This window comes from Symsagittifera roscoffensis, chromosome 4 (assembly GCF_963678635.1).
Source record: "Symsagittifera roscoffensis chromosome 4, txSymRosc1.1, whole genome shotgun sequence".
NCBI classification, from domain to species: Eukaryota; Metazoa; Xenacoelomorpha; order Acoela; family Convolutidae; genus Symsagittifera; species Symsagittifera roscoffensis.
This window is the reverse complement of record NC_087065.1, coordinates 55,978,339-56,005,290: the sequence shown is the minus strand read 5'-3', so window position 1 is coordinate 56,005,290 and position 26,952 is coordinate 55,978,339. Positions and strand designations below refer to the sequence as shown.

The 26,952-nt window shown below is 34.6% G+C and overlaps 1 protein-coding gene across 1 annotated transcript; it reads right to left on the bottom strand.

Moving 5' to 3' along the window:
* Positions 1 to 258: 258 nt before the first annotated feature.
* On the bottom strand, positions 259 to 26,812 carry LOC134844397 (ephrin type-A receptor 1-like). The gene is made up of 14 exons (XM_063861055.1): positions 26,198 to 26,812; positions 24,608 to 24,684; positions 23,292 to 23,925; positions 20,880 to 21,099; positions 16,805 to 16,974; positions 16,264 to 16,401; positions 15,822 to 16,010; positions 15,526 to 15,612; positions 13,965 to 14,195; positions 7,378 to 7,509; positions 6,060 to 6,248; positions 4,307 to 4,734; positions 2,605 to 2,897; positions 259 to 829 (listed from the first exon to the last, which is right to left on the bottom strand). The coding sequence occupies exons 1-14, from the start codon at positions 26,280 to 26,282 to the stop codon at positions 463 to 465; spliced, it is 3,240 nt and encodes a 1,079-aa protein (XP_063717125.1). The 5' UTR covers positions 26,283 to 26,812; the 3' UTR covers positions 259 to 462.
* Between the last annotated feature and the right edge of the window lie 140 nt (positions 26,813 to 26,952).

The window sequence follows — 26,952 nt, the reverse complement described above, 5'->3', positions numbered from 1 at the left end:
TATGAAATTCTATTCAAGTAATCATCAATAAAGATATGTAAACAGCAGAGAAAAAAATGTTGCTGATTTAACAATGTTACAAGCAGATGAAATGGAATGGAAGTGCTTACTAGCCGAAATCTCGAAAAACAAACTTCAACGAAAAAATGAAACAAGCGTTTCGACTAAACTACTTAAATTTTCTCCCGAGAAAATTTAATCATTACAAAAAAAAACAGATTAGATACAAAGTTGAATTAACATTAACTGATTCGCAAAATTGAAGTGGAAAAATATAATTGAAGATAATGAGCAGATATATAGAAGCAAAAAACCTTGAAGTATAGATAGTAAAAACGAGCTAAGTTTTAATTGCGTAATATAAATCGTCCGGGTATTACATAAAACAGCCCCAATCGAAAATAAACGGCAAATAAAGATATTTTTTAAGTTTTATTTTCAAAGTTTTTAATTTTTTTTAACTCAAAAGGAGTACAAGTTCATGGGAGTGGTCGTTCCGTTGTTGTAGTTTAAAGGCGAATTTGGGATCGACATTGAGTTAAAAGCTGATGAAGATCGTTTGTGGTTTTGAATATGGTTCAAAATTTTATGTCGGTCTTTTTTCGAAGAAATTCCGAGAATTTTGAGAAATTCTTTCGAAATGTCCTTCGTGAGTTCGTCCACATATCGGAAGTTGTTGTTTTCAAAAAGTGTCAGATATTTTTCTTCTAGTTTCAGTTCTGCCAGCATCTCTTGGACTGTCGGGTTTGAAGGACTAGCTTGATGTCCGGGTTTTCCAGGTTGGAACCTACAGTATGTTCCGAGGAGGTCGTTTTGGGATCTGCCAAATCTAAAGTAAACAAGAAAACTCAAACTAAACTTTGCATGTAAGATCTTTGTATGCAAGGTACTTTAAATAGCATATAAATGTTTCTTCGTCTTTTTGACGGATTTCAATTTGCTTGTTTATGGTGTCAGCGCGTGAGGCTCAAAATTTTTGAGATTCTTTTGCCAGTAAAAGTGAACTGGATCCTTAAATTTTGAGATCCATAATTTTTGCAGCTTTGCAACAAAAATTATATTTATATCCACTTCAATTAATCGTGCCTGTTCAATGGCCCGCCTAATTGCTTTGAATTTAAAAACTTCATTCAAATGTCATCTAATTACGAAACCCTATTAACTACGTAACAATGATGCCTTCATTCATTCCAGTATTCCAGATATCTCCAAGGCAATCCAAAAACCCTGAGATTAGAGAATGGATTATAAACAAAATTACATAACTGTAGTCAACTCGCTGCGACCATTCTGAAGTTTGTCTAATTAGGTAATTAGTTATGTTCAAATATACTGATCGGTTATCGGAACGAACTTAGTGACTCATGATCTTCTTCTGATAAGCGAAACCGAGAGCTTAGATAGATTGTGTTTAATTAAAAGGAGGTCAAATTAAACTAGTTTTATCCATGATAGGACTCTAAACTATGAGTTATTCAATTGAGAGATCCTGTTGTATACAGCCAACAATGACCAGGGATTCGGATCCTTGACCACCCAAAGAGCCCCCTTTGGTACAATTTTACATCCCCTTTTCGTCGATTAAACAGAATTTTATGGTGCCAAACGTACAGTAACTTTGGATGGAAGTGCGCGCCATAAAACATAAGGCACCACTTTTCTCTAGCCAAAAAGAAGTATCTTTGGCCTGCTCTTCAAAAAATTTGGCTGCAGCGCAGCAGATTTTGGAAAAATAAGGTTATATTAAGGTTATACTAATAAGGTTATAACACTATAGTTTTAATGAAAGATTGGAGTTTGGTCGACCTAAAGGTTTTGGTTTTTTTTTGGAAAAAAAATTTTTTTTATTAAACTTGTTGACTAGAGATTGAATCCCGATTCGAACATCATGCATTGAGTTTTTTGGAAATCATCGATTAATAAATAATAATTAGTTAGTTTTGGCGACAACATTATTGTCAATAATAATCATAGGTGTTGCTGCAACAATAACAACCGAGGCGCTATTATGGACCTGCAAATCACTGGTCTAATTAAACTCTGGAAGTTCTTTCCTCAGTAAGACATTTCATCCCCAAACACGTTTTGATAACAAACCTTTTAATTTCTCGTAGTTTATAAAACATTGTTCTATTTCTATATCGTCAACTCAAGATTCAGCGCGCCTTTTTGCTAATTACGTGATTGCCTAATTGCTCAACCGCGCATCGAAAAAAGTTCAATAGAGAATTGATTACTCAAACAATAAAACAATAAAGAGGATAAACAAAAACAACAAATAAAAGGTCTGGTGGACGTGGGGTTACCCGCATAACAGAATACTGAAATGCAGAAAAAATCCAGACAATTGAAATCGATCAAATTGTCTAAAAAGCTCACTATTTAACCCAACTTTTTGAATGATGAGATTTTATTGATATGATTTTTTTTTGCTATTTGCACCATTTTTTTGCCATTAGTAGAAAGCTAGTACCGCGATAAAATCTTAACAGTCAAAACTAAGGTCCATACAACTATAAGTAAGTATAATTGTCATAAAAGTATTCAAGTAGAAAACCATGGTACGGGTTGGTGAAGCACCCAAGCAAAAAAAAATCAACTTACGAGAAATAGTTATTATTCTGCGCAGGATGAAATAAAGTTGCACTGCCCCCATTCATAAATGCATTGACGCCAACTCCCCCTAAGGGACCTCCCCCTCCCCCACCCAGCACAGTGGTTGAAGCGAGGTGTCTGGAACTGGTCATCAGCTCTTCCAGGTGTTGTCTGATGGCACTGAAAGGGGGTCGCTGTTTCGGTTCTTTAGCCCAACACGCACTCATCAACTCGTGTATTGCGGGAGTGCAAAGGTCATTGGGAGAAGAGAGACGCTGACCTTGCTCTATCATCTTGATGACCTGAAGACAAAAAAGTCAAACCATCAGAAAACTACACAAGAAACCAGCCATTAGTTTTTAAAATAAACAAGACTGCTCGTATCAGGGCGAAGCCCTGAATGATGTGACTGCCTTTTAAGGTCTATGGTATTAAAATGAAAAAATGAAACGAAAAAAAATCTGTAATAACATAAAAAAATTAAATGTAATGAAATAAAAAGATTTTTTTTAAATTTAAAACTTTTTGTGAAAACATCCCCCCACCCGCTATATTAAGTAAAAAATGAGAAATTTTGCTACTATTAACAAATCAATTTTGGGAAATAAGCTTCCTTCAACCAATTTGGAACAATTTCTTAGACGGATTAAATATTCGCTTACGCTTTAATAGCGCGAAGTATATCGCGCGTTAATTGTACCAAATTGGCCGAAATGGCAATCTTTTAACCCAAATGACTTTATGAAAAATGATCAAAGATAGAATATCTTTTCAAATTTAAGCTCAGGACAACAATACCTTTCGAATGATATAAAAATTTTTTTGTCGAAAATGGCTAGTTAAAAAGTCGAAATTTGTCTGAAGAAAAAAACCCACCCCGAGCACAAATATTCCGTTACTTTCGTATCGAAAGTCGGAACAACAAGGAGGCACAATAAATAAATATATTAAATTGGTCGAAACTTGTTCTCATCAATGTCGAATTTTTATACATTTCTGAGCGAAGCTTAGCGCATGTTAGATCACAAGTTCACAACTAGTCACAAAACCACAATTTTCAACGTAGAACTCCAAAGATGTAAAAATTGATTGCATGGAACATGAAACTGTACGGCGCTCTTTAGTTTTAGCAATTTTTGCTGACTAAATTTAAAAAAGTACAGTCAAATGTCCCAAATAATGGTCTGTTTGCACAATTTTACATGGATAAATTTTTCCTGACTGGATAAGTGGGATGAAAACAGATAAATGCACCCGATTTTTCACTAAATTTGGGGCAAAAGCAACTCAGCACATTTTTGCACCGGATGCGTCGTCTCACTTCACATTACTATCACCGAGACACCACCGCTGTCTAGAACAACACTCCATCGAGGGCAACTTAATGCATTGCGGAAACAACTAACACTTTCCAGGACTTCGTTATAAAATGTTGGTTCGAACATGACCGCTCTGATTTTTACGCTCGCAAACGAAAAGAAAAACATCAAAACAGTAAAAACTCAAAATTATCCCAGTGGTTTTATGCCCAAATTTACGTTCAGACTTCATACGGTTCAAGTTTTCAACATTGAAATTGATAGTTGCATTTAGTTTTCAAAATGTATTACAACATGAATAATACGTGGATGAGTAACGATAAACCCTCAAACTGAAAAAAAAATAAAGTTTTGTGTCAAATCTGTATTTTTCTGTCTGCCATAAAAATTACCTCTGAAGAACTTGCTCCGCTCATTGGATGTTGACCTCCAGAGAAACATTCTAGCATCAAACTGGCGAAACTCCACACATCGCCAGCCGATGAAAAGTGTCTCGCGCGGAGCACTTCAATCGCACACCACGGAGCTAGCGACTCCAAAATTTCACTTTCCCCGTTGCTAATTTGCATTTGCTCCTCCATTTTAACTCTTGTTTCGAATCCAGCAATCTTGCACACCTGTGATTTGGTCACGAGGACGTTTGAGCCCGCAATGACCTTGTGCACGTAGCCGAGTTCCGAGAGGTACTGTAGGCCGCACGCGACGCCTCGCAACATGTGCACGATTTGAGTCGTAGAAAATTTGGCGGGGTGGGATTGCAAAACGAAGTTAAGAGGTCCCATTTCGGCTATTTCAGTGACCAAAATTGGCTGCTGCAAATCTGAAATAAAAAAAAACATGAAAAAATGTATGTTTTTGAACACACAAAAGTTCGAAACTCGCTGTGGGACCTGTTTATCATTCGATTATGTCATTGATTACAATGATTATTTTTTATAGCCCAGTTATCAACATTTGTGTTAGATTCGGTTAAATAAGTGGTGAAAAAATTTTATTTTACTTTTTATTCTATAGCTTAATTAATTTTATGAGACTTGATCTCGATTTATATTTTTTCAATCAACAACTTTAACTGGTTTATAGGCCACTTGACGTTTGATTGAAGAGTCGCACACGTGATAATGATGCTGTCACTTGCTCTATGAAAACAGATTAATATTTAATAAGTGAGCCATCTCTAGTTTAAAGCCACAGCTAAAAGTGTCCTGCTAGGTGAAAAAACAGACTATCGAAGCAATCAAAACAATTTACAACTTGTTCAATCGTTTTCTAAACAGACCAGCAGTCTCCTACGCCGGATTTGAACGTAATACAGTCGCTCTGCATTCGCTGCTGGCTAGCTGTCTGTAATAACTTGGTAATAACTTGTACTAACTAGCGCGACTCGACATGCAACATGCCACTTGGCGCGACTGAATGACTTTCGAAAAGTAGTCCAGATCACTAAATAAGCCAGATTTAGATTTGCGACCCAGTGAAGATATGTTCGAAAGTACTCAACTACGTCAATATTTTCGAAGTACGTGTTGGCCACTGTTTTTAGGTGAGCTACGAAAAATATAAGGACTTCAAAAAATTGGTGATTTTATCTGATAGCTTCTTAATTAGCATCGCTTATTTAAGAAGCATATTCTGTGTCTTATCGATTTTTCAATCATTTAATTTCATACACATAAAAAACACAGCAGTATTCGAAAAGATTTAAAAATTAACTGATCATTCGATACTTACAAAAATTAAAAAAAAATCAAATATCAGCAAATAACAATCGGTAAATTCCAATTTAGTTTTTCATCAAATTAACTTGAGCCTAAAAAACTCGTTTGCAGTAAGGTTTCAAAACCAAAATTTTTTGAACAAACTGAAAAAAAAAACTTGAAGAAATCAAACACAGTGTAAAAAACGTCGATTTAATCAGCTTTTCCTATTTTTTAGAAGAAAAATCTCTCAAAAAAAGAGCTCAAATATTCCATATTTTTTTTTCAAAAAACGGAACATAAATTACTCAAATGGGATGGTGCGCAGCAATATTCAATGTGAACTCTTGAAAGTAAGTCATTGCTAATTTTAACTTGCGTAAATAATTTTCGGGCAGACAACCTTCGGCTGCTTTAAGAAATGAAACAAAAAAGAAAAGAAACTCACCACTTATGGATACTCCATAAAGCATGAGTACATTGGGATGAGTTAGCTGACTCATGGTGGCCGCCTCAATCAAAAAATCCCTCTGATGAGCGGCTTCTGTGAGGAACTTCAGGGCCACGCCCCTCTTGCCGTCCGCCGTCTCCAACACGCCATTTACACACGCTGACCACTGCGAATTCGTCTCAACTTCTGAAAAATTAATATACATCTTGAAAAACAGCATTGATCTTGTATCATCATATTTTGCTAGTTTAGATGATGAAAGTTATTAACAATAATACATTCCACAAAAACATCAAAAGTTACGGAGCTAAAAATTCATTGGGAACTTCTTTCAGATGGTAAAATGAGTAATATAAGAGCACGTATTTTAGAGCAGACTTGTTGACCGAAAAAGTAAAGCTAATGATTTGGTTATAATTTAGTTGAACTTCTGCTAAACTTTAAGGAATCTTCCCTCTAAAAGGCATTTCCACCAATCAACTAACTCTACTTAAGACACAATATGACCTATGCCGTGAATTCCCAAAGGCATAGGAGAGAATGGAAGAGCGTAGAACGTAATACGAGCATTTTCTACCACTGATGGAAAATAAATGTATTTTTCGAAGGTTGAAAATAGTTAAATGCAAAACTTTTTAACCGTTTATTTTGCAATAAGCAAACATGATGATGCCACGACAACAGCTATAACCAAAAACAAGGATAGCCGGTTACAAAGCAAGTAGCACAGAATGTGCCGACCATAGTCTTAAAAAATAAAAACAAATTTTTTGTTCAAATTAGTATTTTTTTCTGCGTGGAGTAATCAAAGGATTTAGACGAAAAACTAAAGCTTAGGCATTTTCAACAGTCAAAGCAAAATAAGCAAACTGGACAACAGTTTTTTAGAAAAATGACAAGAAAAACAAAAAATGGCTAAAACTTAATCAATTTTTTTTGATAGACTTTTTTGAATTTTTGATTCCCAAAATAGTTTTAAAAAACTTTAACCAAAACTAAAACTAAGCATAAACAGGTTATTGGGAACGCTTAAATTGAGCATAAATAAGCCTTCGCGCTCGCTTTATTCGCTCAAAATTAAACCAAAAATCAAAAACTTCAAACGGGTTTTTCTCGACACAGAGAAAATTTTTATAAAACTTTATGTTGTTCAAATCACGACTAAAAATGCTTCAATATGATATATCACTTGTCATATTCCGATAATTACTTTTGTTACCTGATTTTGCGTGGAAAACAAAAAAAAACAAATTCCCGAATACAACAATTCCTCACCATTTTTCAAACTGTCGGATTAAAAACAACATGAACTCACCGGACTCTTGCCAACTGATGCACTCTTGGGGGATGTCTCTGCCGACACACTCGTTCAACTGTTCGACCGGTAGTTGTCTCGGCTCCACGAAGCCCATTTGCTGCATCAGAGCAGCCGCTTGCAACTTCACCACTGCAAAAAAAATTAAAAAAACAATTTAAAAAACAATGAAAATTGACTTGACAATATTACAAGGCAGTTTTTATCGTGTCTGTACAAAACAGTCCCATACAAAACAGTCCAATACAAAACAGTCGGAAAAGTATGAAAATGAACGAAAAAACAGTCCAATACAAAACAGTCCGAAAAACAGTCCCAAGTCCTAATTGTTTTAACAAGTCGGCAGGCCGAGAATTGTCCTTTGTTCAATAAGCCTAATGAGAAAATAGTGACCGCCGCAGTCGCGCCAACGTGTTGCGAGCTTGCCAACAGAGGGCAGGACTTAATACGAAATTTAGAGCCGGTTATTTCGTATCTAAACCGGACTGTTTTGTATTGGACTGTTTTTTCCTCCATTACATGATTTTTAGGACTATTTTGTATTGGACTGTTTTGTATGGGACTGTTTTGTATATGCACCGTTTTTATCCTTTAGCTTTTTTGATCCGACTTTCGATACGAAAATAACGGAATAATTTTGATCCGGTGGGTTTTTTTTTCTTCAGACAAATTTCGACTTCTTAACTAGCCATTTTTGACGGATTTTTGTTTTATCATCGGAAAGCTATTGTTGTCCTGAGCTCAAATTTGAAAAGATATTTTACCTGTGATCTTTTTTCGTAAAGTTATGGGGGTTTAAAGATTGCCGTTTTGGCCAATTTGGGACAATTATCTCGCGATATATTTCGAGCTATTAACGCGTAAGCGGAGAGTTAATCCGTCTTAAAATTGTTCCAAATTGGTTGAAAGACGCTTATTTGCCATAATTGTTTTGTTATAAGCAGCAAAATTTATCCTTTACTTTATAAGGCGTGTGGGGGGATTATTTTCATAAAAATTTCAAATTTTAGAAATAAAAAATTTTCATTTTATTTTTTTTTTTACATTTAATTTTTTAATGTTATTACTGCACCATAAAACCTTAAAAAGCAGTCGGAACATTCAGGGCTTTGCCCTGATACGAGCAGTCTTGTTTATTTATACCCAACATTAATTTTAAAAGAAACGCAGCGGATTATTTTTTCTTTGAGCTCAGGTTATCTGGAATCCGAAAAAAAATCAAATGAGCACAGTTTTTCTTCAAAGTTCTAAAAAAAAAACTAGAACGGCAAAATCATTAAGTACATTTAGAGTAGAGGTCACCAGCGGAGGTCATGGTGGCAATTGAGGCAAAAGTCAAACATTTATCAACTAAAACCAGGGTTGGAAAGTCAGAGAAAAAGTCAACTATAACCAAACTTGAGCTAAGAAAAGCTCAATATCGAGTTGATTAACATCTCGGCTAATAAGTTCAATAACAGCCAATTTATCTCAAATATTTCAAATTTTAATTTTTAAATTTTGGGTAAGAGCCACTGATAGAAACCAAAGCATCCCGGTGGTTAACAAAAAAACTAGGCATCCCGGTGGTTATCATAGTTTAATCAATATTCAATTTTTGTGGATATATCAAGAATATCTCAAAAACACGCTTTTAATTTAATGTCCAGTCAAACACATGTTTATTGCTGATTTTTTTTTCTGCTAAACAAACATGTCAACCTAATCAGAAGAGGTACTTTTTGTGTGTCAACCTCTGCATATTTTATGGGCGAGGAGTGAACTTATGAATAGAAATTGGTTGCTTTTGTCAGAGGTGGTCATCGCACTTTTAAACGAAAGGTGTGCTGATTAATTAATTGGTCACATCTTTTTACGAACACAAACACCTGTCATGTTTCCGCTTGTTTCAATTTTCACTTACTATTTCTCTCTTAGGCAAAGACCTTTTTAACAAAAACATTTTTCATAAACACATTATTTAAAACAGATGTTATTTGATTTTTTTTTCTCGTTTTGCTAAAGATAACAGAAGACTTTTCAAAGGCTTTAATTGAAGCATCGGCGAAGAATAGGCGCGCAAGACATAACAGCGTTGTGTTATGAATGAAAGGTATAAAAATGGCACCTAAGAATGTCACAAAACTGCAATTAATCAGTTACAAAAGTGACACAAGATTAAAGCAACACTTAAGCAAAAAGATACCTTTAGAGGACTTCGGACAAAATAAATCAAAAAAGTTCACTCATCGCTGATCAGTTAACTTCCAAAATTATATCATTTGATACTTATCATTTCAAGAGACAATTAATTAGAAAGAAAAGAAAGCAATGATGCGTTTTTATGCAGCAATTGAATTGATTCAATTGCTCGAGCGAAAACCGATAAAAGTTTTGGCTCGCTTACTTTTGACGAACAGAGATATTCTCCATTTTCCAAACTTCAATTTTTTCAACAAAAACTTAATTCAGAGGTCAAAATATAAACGATAAGCATTATTTGGATCTTTTTAACTATTTGCTACACGGTACAAAATTTGCGCATACTTAACTGTTCAATCCTTTTTTAATAAGTGGGGGATTCGTTAAAAGGTAACATAGGGAGGGGGGATAGCTAACGAGATTCCATTATTTTGATCAGATACCACGGTATAATCATACTGAAAGCATCATTCATTCGTTGCATATAAATTGCGTAACTCATAGACTGATTCGCGCAATCGACAATTGGTCAAATCAATAGAACATAAGTTGTCGTGTGTGTCTTCGCATTGTTATGTATGCGTGACAGACAGTGATTTATGAACATATTGCACTGACATATGGATGGATGGATGGGTGATAAGGGATCTTAAATAAATCACTTTTATTTTAAGGCTGCAGCTCCTCAATAGAGACAGACAAAGGGACGCTAGAAATCTTTAGTTTCAGTTTGAAAAACACATTTTTTTTTTCATTTCTTTGCTCATGAAAAAAGTTTTACATAAATTTCACAATTTTGGATTTTTAACAGATTTTTTTGTAGCCTGTTTTTTTCCCAATTTGCTTTTCCCAATTTGACTTTTTTTTATCACATGAGCTTCTATAAATAAAAATAATAATTGTTAAAAAATCTCATTTTGAGAAAATTTGAAAATAATTGACGCCTCTCGAACGAAAGTGAAAAGGAGAAATGATGTTGCCATCTTATCATGAAAAAGTACTTTACTACTTGATTGTGTCTGTTTTCGATCATTATAGCACATCTCTTGTCTCACTAAAGAGCTGAAGGCAATTCTCTCAAGTATCATCTCTTGTCCATAACTCTGATGATTTGGACTTGAGTGTCTTGATTGACTTCGTTTTAAGCGATGCAAACTTATTTTTCAATCGATCGATTAAAACTAAACTATGAGTTTCAAGTGTGCTGCTGCGATGTTTTCTTCGCCTGACAAATTATTTGCAAAATTCAAAATGCCTTAGCCTCAAGATAACAAATGATTCACCACACCTGACCAAATTGATTAGCAAAAAATTGCCTTCTTAAAAACAAATATTGTCATATTAAATGCATTGTGGATCTAAATTAAAACCTATTTCACGCCTTAATGCTTATTTTGGGCAGCGGTATTGTGAATACGAGCTATGGGTTGGTGAAACAATGCAGTCCATCAATGAAATGAATATAGATTTTCCAATAAAACAAACTGTCATATTTCAAAATGACACTTTTTCTTAGCCCCAGGGAATACAGTGCATTAAGTGGGACTCCCTTGGACATTGCTGTTTATATTGCAATGTGTCGCAATGATGGGGAGCGGGATTAGGTGTTGCCTAGTTCAAATAATTCTTTTCAATATTTGACAGGAGGCAAATTCGTCTAATTACACAATCCATCCCACTTATCACCTGTTCTCTAATTTTTGCGGCAACTTTTCAAATGTCAAGTGAAAAAAGCTAATTTTTTGAATTAAAAAGGAAACTAGAAAACTTGTCGAAGACATCTAGAAGTAATTTTTCTATGAAATCGGATGCAGTCAATTTGAAAATTGCTGGAATTTTACTGATAAAATTGTACTCATTTTCCTGGAAAATGAAAGAAACTGTGGAAAATGGAAAGGAAAAAGAAAGATTGTCGTTATAAAAATTGCAAGCTTTTGCAAAGAAAATTGAAGTTTTTAATAGGAAATCTGCTTTCAAGCCAATTGATAAGGATCGATTATGTCAGCCATCATGTATGAAAGGCGAAGAAAAGATACAAAAAGGCGCTTGATGCTAAAATGGTTGTTACTGATAACACACTACATGCAAAATATCTGGCATGTGAAGTAAGAAAAGAAAAAGAGCTGAAAAGCGATTTAGACTGACACGATTTGAATGATTGACAGGTCTTAGAAAAAAATTGGTCTTTGAAGCCTAGGTGAACGAAGCACAAAACATGGAAATATTGGCGCGAATTAGGCATAAAGAGTCTGAACAGCAATCTGCTCCCACTTTGGACCCATTATCCAATTTTGGAAGCCTGCGGTTAAGGAGAAAAACAGGGCGCAGCTTATACTGTCTCAATGGTAAGAAACCATCTCAGGTTAAAACGCGTCTTCTTGGCATATCAGAAAACACAATGCTTATAATCAGGATTTTATTCACAAAACAGGGCAGCAATTACTGACCTATTTTTGAAGATTTACACCAAAAATAACTAAGCGCTAGTCGCCTAGAATTGGGCTGCAAAACTAGAACTAGAGGCTAAAAAGCAACCGCTATTCATTTTAAAACCGAAAAAATCCAGACCAATTATGCGCTGGTATGCTTCTAAAAGTTAGGAAAAAGGTATTCAAAAATAGGGTCTGATAAAAATGAATATTAATACCCTGCTGTTTGTTCAAAGGCGCCTCATTAAGGATCGCTTGTGATTTCTGAAAGGACCGCCTATTATAGTAATTCTCAGATCAGCTGATTTAAGGGTGGTTTTAATTTCAATTGTGGGGACTTATTAGAGCAAAATGGTCTCAAATTTGTCTTTTCTCTTCTCTGACAGGAACTTCTCAAAATGACAAAATTGGGCCAATTTCAAAAAATCACGTTGAGCATCCGAAAAATCGTTCAATGAGAAGTCACGGTTAAAAACATAAAATTCTGGCCAGCCGTGAAACTATTTTCGGATGAGAATTAGTAATTTCGGTGAGATTAAGCAAATACAAAAACTTTTCCTTCATCAAAACTCCCCAAAAAATCACAACTACTATAAAAATTAGCTTATCATTTTTTATAGGCTGGATATCAAAACACACATGGTTTGAGGTGAAACGAAATGATTTAAATAACGTTTCCAAAACTGATTACATGTTGTCTGCAATGAAAGAATTTAGTTTCTTCTAACCTATATTAAGCAAAATCGGCGCTGCTTTCATTGATAATCCGAAAACAGTCGAAAGCATTGTTGTCCAACTTGAATTTAAGGAATTTGATTACTGCCAATCAACCAGTTGAAACAATAAACCATTTGTCAGTTGGGGATTTGTGGTTCCTTCAAAGAAATTCAACTGGTCAAATAATATGGAAAACAAACGCTTCTATGGACCAAATAATATGGACAAAAAAACAACCACTATATTCTATTTTAAATGTAAGATATATGAACTGGCCAGTAAAAAAGCCGCAAAAATAAACGAAAACCCTTGTTTTCTTCGAAAGTCAGATTAAAACATCCAAGTTTTAGAACCAGCTTATGAAACTTATTTTGCAATTTCAAATTAAGAAAATTAGGCAGGAATTAAAAAAATTTAAACAATAAAATCAAATTTATCTACATACAAAATTTAAATTGTTTCAAAAGCGTTCAATACCCCATCGATGATGCAATTCTTTGCAAAAAAAAGAGAAGAGATGGAAAAAAATTAAGTTTTTTCAAAGTTGGAACTTGAAGATGATTAAAAGAATGGGCTGTTTAACTTTGAATTTGGGTTGTATTGTTCGCGGAGAGAGACCCGTATCCCGAGAGACAAAAGGCACAAGTCGCCTCAAAAGTAGCCCAGTCACTTAGAACCTGAATGGTTAATTGCAACACACAGTCCGCTTTAATCACTATAATGCACTTTAAAAGGCCAGCAGCTCATCAGAAGAAAAAACGCTTACATGAGCTGGGATAAAATAAAAGATACAGCAGATAGATCCATTATCAAATTGCTAACTTATTTCTTTTATATGATAGCAATTACTACTCTATGTATTAGTATATAAATTTTAAAATGAAGCGACATTTTGTAACAGCCTAATCAAAAATATTGTTGCGAATAAAATGATGTCTGCGAGATAAAGTTATCGCTCGGGTGGAGCATACATAAATGATATCTTCTAATCATCATAAAAGCAAGTTCACTGACCTTGGAAAAAAATAGATGTACAAACGATTCCAGGTTTTTACGGAGCAATTTATAGAACCTACATTTTTAACAGAATTGAAATATCCTTGACACAAGAAAATGGCACCAAAAGGAAAAATTTTTTAATTGCAGCAAAACTTTTCGCATAAAATTTCGCTTCATTACTGTCAAAAAGACTTAAAAAAGAGTAAAAACTCGTGGAATTGGGGGATAATTAAATTGGAAAGAATTGATATAGGTACTTACGATCTGCGTGGTCCCCGTGGAGTCCTGCACCACCCGGTGGCACGACAGAGTGACAGGGGTACTCGACCAAGTAACTGGCATCCGTCCACTGATACCCATGCAGATGTCGCTTTCTTCTGTAGAAACACATGGCCGCACTCACGACCACAGCTAGTAGAACCACTACTAACACTACCAGCACTATGGCCATAGTTATTCTCTGCGCACGCTCCTGTGCCAGCATTCTGTCTTCTAAACAAAATTAACCATACGTAAAAAGAAAATTAAGTTCAGTTTAACTCAATTATTGTCCACCCTTTTTCAGTTCTGAAGGTGAAAGAAACCGTTATTAAGCTCGCGAAATACAAAAACTAATACAATTGTGTTTTGTTGAAAAAAGAAGCTTCGAAAGAACCGATGCATAGGTTTTAAAATGTATTAAGAGTTTTTTACTTCAGCAAATCCAATTGCAAGAAACCTGATGTTACATAAAAAAAAATTGAAGATGCACTTCAGCCTTTCAAGCTGTTAAAAAGTAGTCATTTGCGGTGCAAGAGGCATGAAGTTAACAATTCACGACCACAGTAATCATTTCGAAAAAATGAAACAATTTTTCTTCTTTAAATTTTTAGCTATTTTTGGCAGGGGGAAGGAACAGATTGCAATTAAGTATAAAGAAAAAGAAAATAGAAAAAGTACACATATGTTTGGACTTCGTTGATGAGTTTATGAATGTTGAAGTAATATTTGAATTTAACTACCACAACTATTTCATTATATGGGATGAAGAAAAAAACTGGCTGCGCTTCCCGTGAAGAGATTTGTTTTCATGTTGCTAGACCAAGCATGGGGCCGGCTCCGTCAATCTTTTTTGTCAAAAAATGAGCAGTAAAATTAGAAAAATTAGTCTTTTAATAACAGATGGCTAGAAGTAATGCTTTCAAATAAAATTCCACTTTAGAACTCATTATTAAAAAATTGCTGCACTCTTCAGAAATTCAATCACTTTTAGAATTGAAAAAAAAAAAAGATCGATCAAATGCCAAAGAAGGGAAGTTATGCATTAGATTTACATTTTAAGCAACTTCAGTCATTCATTCTCTGCTTTTACATAGAAAGTTATTCAATAACAATAAATTAAAGTACAGAACAAATCGAAATTTACGTTTTTCTTTAGAGAGAATTTAGCCCATTAAATAGTGAAACATTTAACATGGTTAAAAAACGAGCGGAAATGTGAAAATTTGAGGTCCTGGATCAGATATGTAATTCAGTTTACAGCGCCATAAAAGGGATTAACTCAGGCACAAGCAGGCAAAAAATATCCCGAAGAAAAACCAGGCAATTACCAGTAGGCCCAAAAAATACTTGATATCGATCCCATATGCGACTAAAATTACCTATTACATAAGATTACAGAATGTTACACAACTTTCATCCAGATTAAATCGAGACATATCTTGTAAATTAACTAGGAAATACAAGATTTAAACTGTTGTAACTGCGGAATTAAAAAGACGGCTTTATTTGAAGTCGGCTCCGTAAATGCCGGGTTGAATTGATTGGTTTTGGGCTGAATTACCTGAGACTAGAGCTGTGACTTTTTGGCTGAAGGGACCTTCGCAGCCATAAACACTGACATCGAACGCGTAGTTTCCTGGTTGTAAACCTGAAACAAGTCAAGTTGAATAAAAATGAGCCCAAATTCAAATGAATTTCAAGGCGGTTCTTATGAAAGTAGTTTTTGAGAACAGCATTCACCCCTCCCCTCCCAATTATGACACAGGACAATATGAAATTTACTCGGGGCAGTTACAGAGATCCCCAAAAACTTCCAATTGTTTGAAAATCGGACATTTCAAAAGTCGAGCAACATACCAATTGGAGTGTATTTGGTCGAGTTGACTTTGTCGAAGCGGACGTTGTTGTTGTCAGCGAATACTCTCACACAGTACTTAGGGGGAGTATTCAAGTGTACTGCAGGGGGGTTCCACACTACTCTAATCGAGTGACCCCCTCCTCCCCAGGTACTAGAACTCTGCTCCACTTTAAGGTTCTGCACGAAGGCTGAAACGCGAAAAAAAAATTAGTACTTCATTAAATTTAAAAAATTATTTTCAAGCTTCTGTCTTTTCGACAGACGAATTTTTCAAATATAATAATTACAACAATACATCAACAAATCTTGAATTCCATTTTTTAAATAATCCCTCAAATACCTCAAATTCCATTTTTTAAATAATCTTTTTTATTAAGTCAGCTACCATTTTTGAAAGAAAAAACATAAAGCTGAAAAAAAAACTTCTTGAACTTCGCTTACCGGCCGGTTCAGTTTTGAAAGTGACCTCGGTTGAACTCTTCCTGTCTTGACTCATTTTTCCTGTGACATCATTCTCGGAGAACACTTTGAACGTGTACGCAGTGTCTGGCCTCAAACCCCCAATAGTTACTGCAGTGCCTGTGTCACAAAAGTGTAAACTTTACAACCCATTTCTAAGTCACCAGACAGCCGGCTAGAGTTCAGTCTAAAGGCTCGGTGTCAAACGATGACTGATTTCGAAAATTGAACTATATATTCATATAATGCATATTTGACTATTATAACATGAAAACCATAAATTATTTTTCTTGTTAGCTCATGCTATTTTATTAGAACACCAAAAACTGTATTAAAAATTTTGAAATCAGATATTCAATCGTATTTTAAACATTTATCCATAGAAAAAAAAATAAAATTTGGCCACAATTTTTTAATTACAATTTCAGTCAAGTAAAACTCATTTCTGTTACGAAGTTAGAAACGCTTTTTCCCGGAACAAAATATGACCCCCCAAATGTTCTTTAAAATTGCGATCAGGTACCGGGTATGTTGAGCTGGTGGGGATTGTAAGTGAGAGGGTCTTTCGGCATACACGATGTGCACTTGATGGTGTACCAGACATTCCTGGGGTACTGGCCAGCTCCTCCGTCTTTGGCCGGAACTTCCCAATTCAGTTTGGCTGTTAAGCCATGCAAAACTGGCTTCACATTTCTGAAGCACAAAACGGTAGTTTTTTTCGTTGCTCACTTAATGTCGGTTATCATGAATAAATTTACACCAAAATCGAATTCTTCAGAACCGATTCCTGAGACAAAAGCGCAGCATTAATGATCAAGCGCCTTTGAAAATATCAAAATGTATATACAAATCTGTATATTTTAACCGAATTATTTTCAGACTATAATTTTTTTGAATCCATAGATTCCTGAAAAAAGTCCAAAGAACAGATAATTAATCTCAAACGTAACATTATAACAAAACCAGGCGTTCTACATGTAAGTATCCTAGGTTTAATTCGTTGAAACTTATTTGTAATGAATGAGTTCATAAGACCTGAAATTAATTACATTTCAATTGGTATTTTGACCCCAATTTAGGCTCCGACCGGGTCAAAACAGAGTATCTTACGACTAAATTATACACATGAAGACAATCTCCCCTTATGTATGATGACTCAAATTGTATTTTTCTAGCCTGGTTTCGACGAAACATTGTCAATCATTACAAGGTGGGCATTACTACTAACCAAACAATTAACGAATCGGATTTTCTTTCAACTATTTACATGTAGGCGTACTCATAGCTATGTTTGAGATACAACAATCTAGGTGTGTTCAAATCCATTCATGAAGGAATGAAAGAGTACTTTTTAGTTAGATGAAATAGTTTCTGTTATATTATTGCGATAGTTTACAGAGACCAAAAAATATAATTTTTTTTTTCTGAAACAACTTAAATTTTAATTAACACGAACAATGAAACAATAGTTTTCTAACTTTTTGAGTGGCTATTATCAAAAAACAATAAGAATCCTATCACTAGTACCAAATTTTTTTTTAATGGAAAGAGCAATAAGCAATTTGATATAAATTCTTAAAATACTCCACATAAACAACTGCGCAATTACTGCATATCTTGCTAATCAGCATCTAGCTTTAGTTCGACTTTTTTCTTTGATAAGTAACGGAAACCTAGATTACTATTATACTCAATTTCAGCAGGGAAAAAAAGAGAAAAATTAGTGAAATCTAAAAAGAGAGCGGCTTAAAAACCGCGGAAAAAAAAGAGACAGCAGCCTCTTAACTGAAGCCAAAAAGAGACATTTTTGAGACTTTATGGGACAATGATACGATACGATTGAGCGATAAACTCGTTAAAAGAAAACAATATCAACATCCTTCCTCTTTTTTAACATTTCATTTAAGTAAATGAAACCCATCGAGTTTCTGGCATTAAAGTTCAGCTCAAATTTAATCGCCTTAATTGCAAAAAATGGCTAAATTGTTACTTGCAAAAATAAAAGGAAGCAGTGAAAATATGATTAAATTTTTGTTGCTAATTGTGAAAAATGAAAAAATTGACCTCTCAATTTAAGTGTAGCTGCAAACTTCAGATAAGCCGATAAGGAAATTTTTACTTTCATTTTTTCCGTCTTTCTTTTTTTTCGTATTCAAAATCAAATATAGTTTCGGAAAAACTTAGTTTAATCTATAATATTTTTAGATTTAATTCTGTTTCTGTTCGAGATAACGTTGTCAACAGCCATGGACAATATCAGAGGCGGCTGCGAAGACTTAAAATTAATGCACTTTCTGATTTAGATTTCAGAAGTGATTTTGAAATTTTCAGCTCTGATTAAATAATCCATGTTTTGTTCTGTTCTAGTTAAAGCAGAGAAGTTCGCGTGGTCTTAATCAGATCGGGCGCCTTTTAGTCAACTGCCCCCAGAGATTCGGATAGCTGGGCCTTAAAAGCAATGCCACTCTGCCTAAAATGCACCATCGCCATACCACACATACGCACACCACAAATCACCGCCTACTGAATACCAACTACACGATCGATCACTTATCCTACTGTCATGTTATATAAGTATTGATATTCATTTTTATACAAAGACAAAAAATGTGTAGTAGTCAGAAAAAATGTGAAGTATAAAAAACTCTAATTGACCGAAAATAATATCTAAACGCGTCAACAAAAGAATTAATTTCATACACACAGGTAAAGTCTAAATTTAGGAGTTTTGAGCGAACTTCGACTGAATGAAAAATGTTGATATATATTTAATTGAGGCAGAAGCGAGGAACTTTTCAGCGGAAAAAATGTCTGCCAGACCGGATTAAAAAGAACGTACATCTTTAGATCACAACGAGATCCCCTGACAGGCCAAATGCCCCTAAAAGCGGCCGCCGCGGACTCGTCTCAGAGCGGAGATTAGTTGTTTGACAACATGATGAGATATCGGATCAAAGTTCAAATGGGGCCCGCCCTTTTCAAAGCCAAACACAAAGAATGAAAGTGATTGGTTATCAAAACTGGGATTACGGCTGAAAATATTTTATTAATAAATCGCACCAAGGCCAATTATTCATAAAGAAAAGGTAACAGGACCGGGGCACGATTTGTTCAGTTCGCTGTCGCCAACCATTTTTGGTCCCTTCATTATGAGCAAGGTATTCTTAGTTCTACTTTAAGAGCAACGAATTACAAGTATTCGTTGCAGCTATTGACAAGTAAAACTGTGAAATCAGATTTTCATAGTGCCAGATTTTTTATTTGATGCAAAAAGACACGCCAGAAAATGATTTCAAATGAGTATTATTGACTGACTGAATTTACGGGCTTTAACCCGCCCCATAATCCCAAGTTTGATCCCCCTCTCAGACCTGAATTATCACCCAGATGGAGTTGGTTAGAGCGGCCCCAAAAATCGATTTTCAATCGAGAATTTTTGGTCATACTTATGCCAGTTTCAGTTTTGAATTAAAAACGACCTTAAAGTAACTGTAAGACTCAGTTTACTTCCAAGTGTTTTCTTTAAACTAACGATTTACGTATTATAATTTTATTTTACATGTTTTAGTGACATAAACTGGTCATTTGTTGTTAATCAAAGTTTGCTTTCTTTTGAGAAAGCTAGCAATAAAACGGCCCCGTTCGATACTTAGCGAGCTTATTCACATATGCTTTTCAACATTGAACTAAAAAATCAAACAAAATATATAAAGAATTAAATTCGGCTCGTGTTAATCCATAAAAATGAAAAAATTGCACAAAGCTGAGAATGACCTGAGGAACAAAAGAAAATTATCGAGCAAAAGTAGAAAAAATTAATGAGAACGCAAAATTAGCTAAATATTGAAACCAACACGCTAACTAAGATAATTTTGCCCGAGCTAACATGATATTTTAATGGGACTGGGAGCTGAAAATAATTACTTCGCGATTCTAAAAATTTTTTTAAAATGGGAATTTCGGTTCTCGGGTGCAATTTAATCTCCGTTATACAATATGCAAAATAAAATGCGAAAATTAAGACTTCCTGTGTTTGCGGCGAATTCAATTTTGATAAAAACAAACTTTCTGAAATTTAATCTGGCAGAAAAAATTAAATGCCAGTGGCAAAATCAAAATTCAGCAAATTGACAAAATTAAAAGCCATCAGCACAATCAACATGCAGAATTTTGACAATCTTTTTCTTTTATATTTATCGGCTGACGGTTATGACGATTTTTGCAAAAAACAAAAAAAAATGAACTAACATAACAATTTAACTATGGTTGCCATATTTTTCAAAGAGTCTTCTTTTTGGTACTATTGAATGACAGCCATTTCTGGCTGATTGACTCTACAAGATTTCGAAAGACGCCTTAGGTGCCAACTAAATCTAGTTTTGAGGGAAAACGAGCGCCAAAAACGCATTTTTTTAAAATCAAAACCTTCCAAAAAGGCTATAAAACGTCATTGTCGTGTTATAAAAACAAGTCGACAAAATCTTCGAAAAACGTTTTTCTTTTCATCGTTAGCAGATGCAGTTTTCCTAGTTACAAATTTGGTTATATATATTTTGATATGAAACAAAAACAAAACAATTTTGATGAATGGTTCCCACCTGGGCGGAGAAGGTATTCCTATGCATGGCGAGTCTGGATTGAGACTGCTGACTCGGTGTTTGCCCCCCTCACACTCGCACTGCTGCGCCCCCTCCGAGACAGAGCCCCCATAGAAGACGCCCCTGCTTCTGGAAGTGAGGTATTTGGTAGTACTGCCGGGGGGACATTTGCGACACTGGTCGTTACTCACTTCATTCTTGTAGAAATCAGCCGGACATGCTGAAGAAAAAAAAATTGGAATAAAATAAAAATTGGAGCTAAAGGCTCAATTCCTACTTATTCAAATTAAACTATTATTTCATACTTACCGTAACTATCGTCTGCAACCTCAAAAATTTGAGTCTTTTCAAGTTATAATTGACATCAATATAGAACACTGTACAAAACCAGGATAAAATCAGATATTTTTAAAAAAAATTCGCTCCAAATTTTGATTTTGAGCTTCTTAATTTTCTAATTGTTCTGAAATTATGAATCATGAGCAGCTTTGCTGAAAACTACATAACGTTCGACGGTCCTCGTAAATTAATCTCCTTGCCTAGGAATGGCCTGGTTATGTTTTTGGTTTCGATTCAATCATAGACCCAAGTGGTCCGATGTTTATCTAAGTTGCAATGGCCGATTAGATTTCAAATTGAAATTTAATAAACTTCTCTCGCCTTCACTCAAACTAACTAAAGGAAGCATTGCTGATAATTCATGAGCGATAATTTTTGTCGAAGCACCCAGTGTAAATGTCAATTCAAGAAGGATTGCTTTTTAAGCCAAAACTAATTTACCCAAAGTTTTCCCCCCGATATCGCGCCAGTTGAGCCCTTGGCCAAACCGATAGAAAAACAAACAGTAATTAAACACAAAAATATATCGAAAACTACAAGTTGTTTTCACAATTATAGTAAGCAAGTGATCAAAACACCTCTGAAGAAATTGACATATTCTTGACAAGCAGGAGAGTCACTGTTAAGAAAATTAAATCCCAACCTAAGACCATTCTGGGAATTGGAAACATTAAAAGCGATCTAACAGCTATTTTTATTATCAACAGTCAATCTTTTGCCGTTCAAATTTACGGTAGCAAATCTGACCAACTAATCTGAAATCAGCGCAATATGAAATATTGTTTGAAGAAATAAAATAATTGACCCACAATTTAGTTTGATATTCTTTGAATTCTCTAGTGCAACATAGTAGCTTCTCTTACAAAATTTAATTTCTCGTTGAATAAAAGATTACTTTTTATGACAGTTTAAAAAACTGAAGAAATCAGATCCAAAAAGATTGGCTTTTGAACATTTTCAACTCTTTTTACGGAAAATCAATAGAGATTACAGCTTTTCGCGAGGAATCGAGAGCAAAATCCGATTTCCAAAATTAGCTTCGTAAAACAATCAATCAAGATTTCGATACATTTACATCAGTTGCACAAGATAAATAGCGTTGAATAAACCCTCTAACCGCTTAACTGAAATTTATGACTTAATTCGACGCAAAAATTTCCTGGGATTAAATTTTATTTTAACTCGAGTGTATTAATTTTTATATACCCGCCGCAATTTACGAGCCAGATGAGGCTATTTTTGATTTTTTTTTTTCAGAGCTAGCAGTTCAAACTTTTCCCTCAAATTAGCTCAATTGAGCATTTGAATCGAACCTTGATTCAAAACAAATTGGACAACAATACGACAAAATATGCAAAGTAAGATGGGGAGGCGTTGAAAAGTGTACTTGCACCTTGGGCGCGATCTTGAAGCTGGCTATCACGCTGTTAATTGGAATATGGAAAATAAAAACAAAGGAAAGAATTATTTCTACCCTACCCATTCAAAATAAACTCAAAAAGATAGTTTACCTTAAAGTTACCCAAAAAAAATTAAAAAGAATTTCAAACGTATTGAACGCTCAAAGAAAATTATTCGATAGAAAGAATATTATGAAAACATTCGATTCTGAAAAAAAAAGTTACGCACAATCTGTTTCACATCTTGTTCACCAAATTCCACTTCGCAATGAATGTTTATCAATTGTTAGAAACCGAACGGAAACAAGTCCAGGGTTTTGCAAATGTTTCATCACGCAGTGTCTAGAATCTGCAAAAAATGAACTAGAACGAAAATTGAAATATTTTTTATTATAAAATTAAAGTTGGCCTTAAAAATAATGAAATGAAAAAGATAAACTGCCTTACCTAATGCAAACCATAAATAGTATGGGATGGTCCATTTGCTAGTTAAATGATAAGAGATCACAAAGACCGAGAAGTTTAAGTTAACCGAGAGCAGGCCTGTTTTGAGTTCAAACAAAAACCTAGAGGGAAGACTTTCACGATGATCTAAGGCTTTTTTTACACTGGTGAGGATCAGTCAAGCAAATGATAAAACAAATTGATGGATCTTTAAAAAGTATATTCTGACCTCTGCATTGCCCATCCACTAGTTCGTACCCCGCCGAGCAACGACAGGTATCTCGCAATGACGTCCACGATCCATCGCCAGAACTACACTTTGCCTTCGGAGGAGAAGACGACTCTGCATTAGCTACGCACTCGCCATCTGCAACCTGATAAATAGACACAGGAGCTGCAATGCGTTTGTAGTCTGCAAGGGATATCGTCGTATCGGGACAAAAGTAATAAGTCACGACTACGTCGTAAACAGTCGAACAAGAGCCAGTGTCGTGTATGACGAGAAAAATGCCTTCTTTTGGGTGCTGGTCGTCCAGCTTGTCGATCAGCAATTGGGCTTGCTGGAAGTTGCCTTCGGAACTCGAATCAGGAAAAAGCATGCTACTTTCGATTGGTTCATAATCGAATTTGGGTACCCGCGGGCGCACTATTTGAGAGTTGGCTCCAACATATCCCATTTGAAGGCTCTCGCTCTGGCATTTACCGGAAGGGAGATCGTCGCACGGGGTTATTCTGAATTTGATGTCTATTTCGAGCCACTTGGCATTGTTTATGGGTATGAATGGACTCACAAGGCGGTTGTCGGCGCCTTTTACGTCAGAGTCACACACATGGTACTGTTTCAGCTTCTCTTGGTGGACCCACTGAAATATTTTTAAAACAAAAATTAAACCAAAAACCCAAAAAATACTTATATGTACTAAAAGTTATACAGAAACAGTAATCGTATGTTATAATACAGGATAGTGGACTAGCTGTGATCTGTATCTGCGAAGTCTTTTTTTTTTCACAAAACATTTATGTTTTTTTTCTAAGAGAGAGCAAAACTCCGATTCATGTTTTAAACTTTCCTTTTTTTGTTCTCTGAATCAGACATTGTACTCAATGTTGAACTTGTTGAAAAAAATTAGAATTATGATACGGTTCAGTTTTCTGTACTGTTGTTTGAATTGTACTTTTCCATGGTTTAATACTATTTTGGTCAGCATTTGTTTGCCTGGCTGGCTTTTAACCTTTCTCAGACTTTTCCCCTACTGGACGAAGAAAACAGAGTGTGAAATGAAAGCCTTCAAGTGTGAAATCATACAAAAATGAAATTGAGAACCGTGAGGTCAACAAAATGATGAAATAAGCCCGGTATTAAAAGCAAAGACAGGCTTAAATTCGATTCTGATAGACAGTTTTTTTTATCAATCATGCACAAAAAAAACAATAAATTAGAGAGCAAACACTTTTTCTCGAAATACACCACACGAAAACATTATCTTGGAATGTTTTGAATAACTTGTCAACAAAGTTTTTATAAGTCAATTCTGGAATACTTACGCCGTGTTTGGTTTTTCCAGTTTCGGACAATGCAATCCAAGGGTCCCTGGCACTTTTAAATGAGGAGTAAAGAGGTGCTGAAACATAACATAAATTTATGTACACAAAAATCCGAGCAGAACACGCCCGGAAGGGCAAAAACTTTACACAAAAACATAAAAATTTTAAGATGTTCAATTTACCCGGAAAAACTGCCCTCATTCCTTTTTTAAAATTCTGCATTCAGCACCGATAATATCTATCAGGACATCAATCATTTCTTAGCATTTTTATTTTAAAATTTTTGTGACGGAATGAAGAATATTTTATGTGTGGGATTAAAAATCTCAAAGCACACCTGATTAATTGATAGTCACTTGCACTGCTTTGAAAGACATAAATCAAAAAAGGACACGATCCATAAAAATTTTGTAGACATTTTTCATGCCAATTCCAACGAGACCTATAAATAAGATAAATGAATTGAAATGACTGAAATCTATGGGAAAATGCAAATTGAACTTCAACTCTAATTTTAAATCCCTTAGAAGACTAAAAATAACAATTCTTTCAAAAAAACGCCATTTACGATAAAAAAAATCATTAGTTTCGTATTGCAACAATTGATATTTTTTGATCTTTTCTTTTTTTTCAAATAAAAATTAGGAAAAAGAAGGAAAAAAACAGAAAGCCAATTTTACGCACGAAAAACTCAAAATTCGCAACAGATTTATTTTAAACACAGATGAAACGTCAAGATCGCTCGATAATGCATCTAATAGTGATTAAATTTGTAAAATCGATTACGTTTATTCGAACAAACTACAAAACATGTGGAAATGGCAAACGCTTTATATATTAGATTGTTGAAGTAAATTAATCAAAAAAATGTATTTTTGAATCTGTCGCCAACTTCACAATTGTTTTTGCAACACATTTACTCATTGGAGTTTATTAGCATCTAAAAAAATTTCGATGAAAGAGTTCATAAATGTTGTACGAAACTTACTTGACTTACAAATAAAGATTTTCTATGAGAAAAATCCTCATCTTGTAACAATATTAGGGTCGAATTTTGTAAGAAAATGCAAGGTTCTTATAGGAAAAAATCTAAGATAGAGACTTTTGGAGATATCAAACTCGGAGACAATGTGGTTCTATAAGATATTAGTACTCACAAAAATTGATATCATTTAACCCTAATTGGATCAGACCAATAATCGGAGATTAAAAAAATTTTAGATCGTGCAATTCGGATAGTGAGACCACAATTCCCAAAAAGGATGCCAGAAAAACAGAATTTGACAGACAATAAAATTTTGAAAAAACAGGATGCCTATTTTCTTAATTTAATCAATTCGTTTTTTAAAATAACGACGGACCGAACTTCCATACTTACTAATATTTACAGTGACCATTTACCATCATACTATTTGTGCCCATACGTAATGATAGAAATGTATATGTTGCAACTTCAGACATTTCAACTGAATACAAAATAAAAAATTTCAGCTGAACATAAAGTATATATGGACGCTTCGATTTCCCGAAAACGTTATGACTAGATTCGAAAACTTTTTTTAATGAAAAGTTTTGATGGAAACTGTTTACCTTTTTCACCTGTTGCCCGATAGACCGCAATCGCCAAAAACGCCAAGACAACACAAATCTTCGATGTAACTTTGACTAGAGCCATAAAAAGTCTGATCTTCAGAAGCAGTGCTCGACAAGCAACATTAAATAAAGGTTAATAAATTTGACGAGCGATCTCTTGATCAGCTGAAGTTTTTTCAATTTCTTCAGCTAACTGCAGTACCTCTTCTAATAGGGGAGTTTAAAGGCGGTAAAATGTGTCAAAATGCCCATAAAAGACAGTTTCTACTTGATTGAATGAAATTGCAAACAAACTATTGATTCTAATGAACGAAGGGCGGCTATTAAATTATTTGAAGTTTTAGCATTTAACTACTTCTTAACAAACAGGTAAACGCGGAAACAAAGAAGCGCGGGGTTTTTCGATGAAAGCTAATCAGCTGCTCCAATTCGTTTTTTTTTGCTGCGCAAAAAATATCTGACTTCGGTAATCTCACAAAAGGGTTACAATTTGCTTCGTTAGTTTAGTAAAATGCTTTTCTAGAATAAGGAACAATTGCTGAAACTCAATTATTTTTTTTCAAGTTCGATTATGGAAACTATCTTTAAAAATTGAATTTCTTTCAAATTGACTGATTGAAAGAAAATAAATTTGTTGAAAAGATAAAAGAAATGCTGAAAAATAAAGCGGCTAAATTTTCTTAAGACTTATTTTAGCCAATCAGAACAGAGAACTTCTTTGACAATAAATGAAAAGAAATTGCACAAAATTA

What these genes read in the sequence shown, in the direction of transcription:
- LOC134844397 (XM_063861055.1), bottom strand. Translation starts at nt 26,282, where the DNA reads ATGGCTCTAGTCAAAGTTACATCGAAGATTTGTGTTGTCTTGGCGTTT. An exon ending in CATCAGTTGGCAAGAGTCCG is followed by an intron (nt 6,249 to 7,377) that starts GTGAGTTCATGT and finishes TTAATTTTTCAG; the next exon opens with AAGTTGAGACGAATTCGCAG. An exon ending in TTATGGAGTATCCATAAGTG is followed by an intron (nt 4,735 to 6,059) that starts GTGAGTTTCTTT and finishes TTTTTATTTCAG; the next exon opens with ATTTGCAGCAGCCAATTTTG.